General features: G+C 43.1%; 1 protein-coding gene across 1 annotated transcript in view; it reads left to right on the plus strand.

The window, feature by feature from the left end:
* Positions 1-2,165, plus strand: part of TMF1 (TATA element modulatory factor 1) — a 21,549-nt gene extending 19,384 nt beyond the window's left edge. Inside the window, exon 17 of the mRNA XM_019536676.1 lies at positions 1,203-2,165. Coding sequence (XP_019392221.1) covers positions 1,203-1,346 — 144 coding nt within the window. The 3' untranslated portion in view covers positions 1,347-2,165. The remainder of the gene's footprint in view (positions 1-1,202) is intronic.
* The last annotated feature ends 4,945 nt before the right edge of the window (positions 2,166-7,110 follow it).

Consider the following 7,110-nt stretch of genomic DNA (forward strand, 5'->3'; position numbering starts at 1 on the left):
TTTTTTTTTTTTTTTTTAAGAGTAAAATTTAAGTGAGTCTGTAACTTGGTAATTTTTAGCGTAGAGACTGATGGATTTTATCAGCAGGTTTTGCGTTATGGCAGTTATCAGTTATTTCCAAATGTTATTCTTAAAGGGTCAATCTAGTGAAAGTATAGTGCAGTGATTGTGTATCCTTATAAGAGAATTCTGGTGAAGTCTTGCAATTGTGATCATATGCAGAGATACCAGACTATATTTTAAGAAGCTTACACCAACAATAAAGAATGCTAAAACTTGGCATAATTTTGCTAATCTCCTTCAGGATGAGATGGTCATTTGCACATACAGTTCTCATACTTTTATATGCAATTATGTGCACATGCCTTGCTCACAGTATTCAGCATTTCTGGCCTGCAACTCGAGGTATGTGAGTTGAAAGCCTGGAGCTATTATGTGGAAGATTAAAATTTCGAAGAGTCTGTCAGGCTGAGCCCGATGATCTCACAAGGTCCCTTCCAGCCCTAAACTTCTGTGAATCTGTGTGAAAATATAGATTACTTTGTTCTGCTCAGAAGTGAAGAAAAAATGCTGCTTAAACTGTTTTGGACTCCAATATATGAACCTGCTTGCAAGTTCGGTAGCACGTGTGATGCTTAAAATTGAAGAGTAGCATTCAAAGTGTCCTGATGAAGCAGGCTCCATATTTTACTTTGAAATCCAGGTAGAAATTCAAACTTCCTACCTTATGAAAGGAGTGAGATGCAAGTGTATCGTGATTTCTGAGCAGAAGCCTGCAAGTGTGTTTCAGATTTCTAGTGATCTCTCTCTCTTCCCCCCAGCAACAGTCCAAGATCTTTTATATGAGAATGTAGGTGAATTATCTGTCAGTCTATGTTCTGCTGTAGCAACTGAGTTGAATGTAAAAGTCCTTGTTGGTTGTTCTGTGTAGTTAAGAATCCTGCCTTTGGACTCTGCTACCCCTTAACCATTCCCTAAAGCACAAGTTCATCAGTAGTCAGGACATAAAGCAAGAAGCCTTTATTAGTTAGGCATTTTACTTGTGAGAAACAAAGCAACAAAAAATCTTTAATTTTGATAAATGTACTTTGACTTCATAAGATAGCTGTTAGAATGGTAAGTGTTTGACAATCAATGAAAACTACCATGTTAGTTTATTATTAGGGAAACAATCAAATAACCAAGCATGCATGTTGTTGTAGGATTTGGATCAGCGGTACAACACAATTCTCCAGATGTATGGGGAGAAAGCAGAAGAGGCGGAAGAACTTCGACTGGATCTTGAAGATGTGAAAAATATGTACAAGACTCAGATAGATGAACTCTTAAAACAAAGACAAAACTAATTCCTGCTGAAACTGTAACTTTACGACAGTGATATTAGACTGTAAAGATAGTTGTTCATGTAAATTCAAATGTGTTGTAAAAAATGTACTATAGAAAATGTGACTATATTATAGAATTCATATGCTGGAAAAAATCAACGCTTTAATGGTGTCTGGTACTGTCTGCAGTTAAATTATTTGTGCAATATTTAATTTTTCTTTTTTTTTTTAATTAAAACTATCCCTCCCTTTATTTAACTAAAAATGGACTGTTTTATGTCCAAGCAGTAGCAGAAAGATTGATTTATGTGATGTGACCTGACCACATGGCAGAAGAAGGTATTGAAGGAAGAGCTTTTAAATGTTCTGAACATCTGTTCTTTTTATAACAAAAATTATAATACTATTTTTTTTTCTTACTGCAACACAAGTGGCAGAGACTTGCTGTCTGAAATTTAAGAGGGTAGATGTTTCCAATCTTTTCAGTGAAGGGAGAATTCCTGATCTGCATTTCGGGAATCTAAAGAACAGCAGTTTCATTTTCATGAAGAAATTTTGCTTCACAGAACATCTGTTTTGCACCAATTCCCTAAAGCAAAGAGATGGACCAAGACTGTAACTTGTTCTTGCTGTTAAATCCACTACTTCATCTTGCATGCTGTTTGTGTTGCATCCCTGGGGTCATTAGACCTCCAGGTAAACCTGTCTTTACATACAGTTAAGATCATCTTCAGCAAGCAGGGCAGTTCAACACTAGTTTCTTTTAGGTTTTGGAGCTGCTTGTAGTGGTACTGTTTTAAAAAAAGAAAGTCAGAAAAATAAAATTCTTTTGAAATGAAATCATTGCTGCTGCTCTTCTGTAGCCATTCTTGGTCTAAATCTGATTCTTCTGCCCCATTTTTTTGGAACTGAGCTAGTCTGTTTTTTAAGGTAGCCTGCAGTGATTGCAAAAGATCACTCAATTCCTTATAAAAGGTATTGGCTAAATCAGCATCTGTGGAGCTTGATATTTCAAGAGCCATGTTTCGGGTCATGTGTTAGAGAAATCAGACCCTTGGGAATACTGAAAAGTAGTCTGCTTCTTCCTCTTTGCATTCCAGACAGCAAATATTTCACTGTGCTGAACACTGTAGCAGTAATGGATGCTCATATTCTGAACTGTACTGCATGTGAAATTCTCTGCTTATTCCACCACTTGCTTTAATTATGAGTGATTTCTCCTCCCTCTTCACATTCATAACTTAACTAAGGCTGCGTACAAATGTTCATTTCTACCGGAAGGAATTTCTTCCAGTAGGAAAGTAGCCTCAGAGCTGGACTTGTACCGAAGTTCCTCCACCCCCATGGCTACATAGCTTCATGGACAAGCTCTCTAGCCAGGGGGCGTTAGAGGGCCCCTCCCTGAGCTACCCATGCCCTTAGTTGACATTAATATATCCATTAATTGATCCTGCCTGGAAAAGGCAGGCTTTCAGCCCCCAGGTGAATAACCCCTCTGCCCCCCACCATCATCAGCTAATGGGCATGAGGGCAGGCACTGTCGTGGTGGGATCCCTCCCAGTTCTCCCCTGCAGGCAAATAGCCCCACTTGCACTTCTTCAGGCTGACCCAGAGGGGTGCAGGGAGACGGGTGGGAGCACTCAGCTTCTGTGGCAAGGCTCTGGGAGCCTGCCTTGTCCCACTCTCCTTGGGGTCAGCTGGGCAGCGTCTGCAGCAAGGGAGAGCCTCCATTCACCCGTCTCCCTGCCGCTCCAACTTCCCCAGGCAGCCTCCACCACTCAGCTGAGCAGCAGGGGCAGCAATTTAAAACCTGGAGGGGCTGGCCCAGCCTGGCTTCCAGCTCCTCTTCGCAGCTGTGCGGGGGGGTGGGGGCAGTTTAGCTGGGAGTGGGAGCTCTGGAAAAGCCCGCCCAGCCCAGCCCAGCCCCCCCTTGTAGCATAGGGCAAGAGATTACAAAGCTGGTGTCTTAACCAGGGTTGCTGAGTTATTTTTCTCCTAGACCAGCCATTTTTGCTCTGAGAGAAAAAAGCCTGAGTGTCCGTACACTTCTGGTCTCTACTGGGGGAGCAGCGATTCTCCCAGCAGAAACTTAACGTCTGAACAGGGCTGAGGCATTGGAGAGCGCGGTCCCGTGTGGTCCAGGTGTACAGCCAGTAGAATGAATGAATGAAATGTGACAGCTGGGGAACCAGCTTTCACAGGAGAGACGATCTGGTACTAGGAATTTATATCCTTGGGGCCTGCAAAAAAAAAAATATGGAATTCTTCAGTGGGTGCCATCGCAATGTGCCAGCGCCCCTCTGGGATCCACCCCTTTGAAATCAGAGCGCAGTTTGACTCAGGATTTGCCCTGCTGAAGCAACACAAGTGCAGAACTTAAAATAGAGTTTTATTTTTTATCTCGTTCAATCTACATGCTTGATTTCATTTTGGAAATGAGTATTGTTTTAAGACTGGGCATTTTGCTTTCATACAATGAACCCCCCAGGTGCTCCAAGTAGGTAGGGACTGAAGTGTGGATGCTTATTTTCAAGAGCATAAATCAATCGTTCAATTCTAACGTGTAAATAGTTTTTTAAAAGTGCTTTTGTTTTGTTTTTTAACAGAACCAGGTTCAAATTAGCGTAGGGTATCAATTCAGTATCAGTTGCCAGCCGGACTGCATTTTATCTTGTCGATTGGGTTGTATTCAATCTTGCGCAAGTCAAGGACTATTCCATGAAAAATATGCATCTAGCTTTGTCATTTTTTTTTTTGGCATATCATTGCAGAACCTTTTTGAAGGTAGTATTCCACCATTAAAATGCGAGTGGGTAACTTGTCAGTCAGAACTGATATACAGTAATGAATCTAATAAATACAAATATTTTTTGGGCAATCTATCTAATTTTTAAAAGGAATCTGGACAAGTGGAAAACCTTGATGTATGCTTACATGTCCTATTCCTTTCCTTTTGGATGTAAAAGGCAGTATTTGTCAGTACTTAAGTGCAGAATTTAGGTTTTAAAGTCTACAAAATTAATATAAAGATTTTACAAACTCTCCTCCTAAATTCAGTGCTTGGATTTGGCTGTTCTTTTCCCTTGCCACCTATCCTGCAGCCTGAAAATCAGGAAGTGACACTATTTACATCTGTACTAAGCATCAAAACCTTGTGAAACAGAACAGTAAAAAGTAACCCTAATGTCTATGAAATCTATGAACCCGTTTTGTGCATCTTGGCTGTAACACTGGTGTATTTGTTTTTAGGGCTTACTTTAATCCGCCAACATCCTTTCAACTCTAGCACAGGTATGTTTGCACACAAGAAAGGTCTTAATAGGACCACCTAGCATTGTTCAAATTAATAGATGAAAATGCCATCTGTGGCTTTTCTCACTGCCCGTTGCTCTGAAGTAGTAAAACTGCTATATCTCTCTGCCAGTCTGAAGAAACATTATACTTTACAGATTTACTCAAAAGTAATAGGAGTCTATTCCTGAATACAGTGAAGGCAATGGGAAGACTCCTATTGCTTTCAAAGTGTTTTGGATTAGACCCCTGATCAGCTGGCAGCGTGTTACCATAAAGAGAAATTAGGATATGCTGCAACAACCTGTTAACTTCAAGGGTATTGACTGCATCCTTAGTGAAAACTAGAGCAACTGTTCCAGTGCTGCCCAGCTGTGCATGCGTCTGTTTTTATCTTCGCTACGGAGAAGTACATTTTTTTGTCCTATGCTATGAGCCCTTTTGTTACATTTATACTCATGTTCCACACAAGGCTACAGTGATCTTGAATATCAGACGGGAAATGGATGAATATTCTGCGAGATCTGAACTTTTGAATTCAAGATGTAAAACAATGTAAATAAGCAACCTGTATAAAGCATGGGGCTGGGTTGAATAAAATTTTAATCTAATAGCGCATTTCTGATTCTTGCTAGCAAAGATGGGAATTGAAGTTAAGGTAGCTCTTCAGAGGGATGTTCAAATGTGGCGTTCTGCAAAGAAAATGCCTGTACTCCTGCGAGTGAACAATTCTTAAATGCATAAAACCTACTTTCCATTGAAGCAGGGTTTTTAACCTCTGGTTACTTTGCTTTACTGCAGTATTTAGGGGCAGTGGGCTGAATCTAGGATCCTAAACATTTCAGAGAGAGCTGGAACACGACCTCTGGCAACGGGAAGTTTGGTGCCCAAAAAAACACTGGCAAGCAAACAGGTAATTAGTAGTCACAGAAGACGTGGTTAGTTGGGAGCCTCTGTGCAGTGCTAAGGAAGCTGTGTGCAAATGCGCTTCCCTGCTCATCTTTATAATAAAGCCCCTTCTGATGGGGACGTCCGCTTGCTCCAAACCATGCCTCGACGACTTTCGTTCAGACATGTTTGTGTCTGTAGTGATCTCTTTCCACCTTACGTCAGACCTTATTTCTTGTGGCAGAACAGCTTTTGAAAAACAAGGCTGCAGTTTTGTCTGGGACCGTGTTAAACGATTTGAGGGAGAAAACACCACAGCAGCGGAAGCTGCTTCTATATAGGGAAATAAGTCTAAGGTCAAAGGAAATAAAACAATGGTATTTTACAGAGCCCCGTTTCCTGCGGGGCCGTGACGGGAAAAGCCCCTTTCCTTTGGGCAGTGTGAATATTATTGTCTTATGAAGCCAGGAAGACCAGCCTGGTGCAGCTATTTGCTTTGCAGGCAAATCCAAGGAAGGTATTTGAGAAGCTGAAGTTGCAAAGAGATTTCAGAAAGTCTTGACCATTCATAGTGCAATAGGACCCGGGTACCAGTGAGGCGGGTGTGCTGCAAGCTTACTACACGCTGTTCATACCTACGGGGAACAAGTCCTTCCCCCCCCAGAGCATCTACTTCTGGCTCATCTTTCGGGGCACGAGGTGTGTGGCTGACAGCAAACCCTCGGGAGGGCCTTCGGCCTGCTCCAAGGGGACGGCCCCTGCCCATCTCGAGATCGGCGGGGTCATCGCATGCTGCGAGGAGTGGGCTGGGACGCAGGCCACCAAGGCCTCCTTCGCTGGTTTGGCATGGCTGAAACTGGGGCTGGTCCCAGGGTAATTGGCGCCCGAGGCAAGCCCACCACTTCCAACATCGAGGAAAATAAGTCTAGAATGACCTTTCACATGTACTTATCTGATATTTGAAATGAAGAATAAAACAATACTTTTTTTTATTGATTGTTTCACACTTTTCATTAAAGGTCTTTCTCCCCGTACTGAACCAAAGGTCTTAGACCCAGGTGGAGCCGTGGCTGGCCAGGCCTGTTATGGAGAATGCCGTTCCTGTTATTTTGTTCTGCATATCGTTTTGGCACCCCCCCCCCCCCACAAATTTGGGTGCTCTAGGCGACCTAATGGTTGGACCGGCCTGGGATGAAACACAGAATTACCATGACCACAAATGTGGGCGATTACTGCTTCCCAAGTCTGGGGGGGCACCACATCACCGGCTGGGGCCAATTGCTGAGTCCAAAATCACCAGCTGTGAAATGGGAAAGTGCCACTAATGGTTTGTCCAGCTGACATTTCCAGGGGTTGCATGGCCAATCTCAGGTGCACGTGCACCCATGTCTAGCACCTGGAAACGTTTCCAGGGGGTGCATGGCCAATCTCAGGTGCATGTGCACCCACGTCTATCTACCACCTGGAAACGTTTCCAGGGGGTGTATGGCCAATCTCAGGTGCACGTGCACCCCTTGGAAACATTTCCAGGGGGTGCGCGACCAATCTTGGGTGCACGTGCACCCGTGTCTACCACCTGGAAACGTTTCCAGGGGTGCACGGCCAA

Source organism: Crocodylus porosus, unplaced genomic scaffold, assembly GCF_001723895.1.
Source record: "Crocodylus porosus isolate Cpor-Errol unplaced genomic scaffold, CroPor_comp1, whole genome shotgun sequence".
NCBI lineage: Eukaryota > Metazoa > Chordata > Crocodylia > Crocodylidae > Crocodylus > Crocodylus porosus.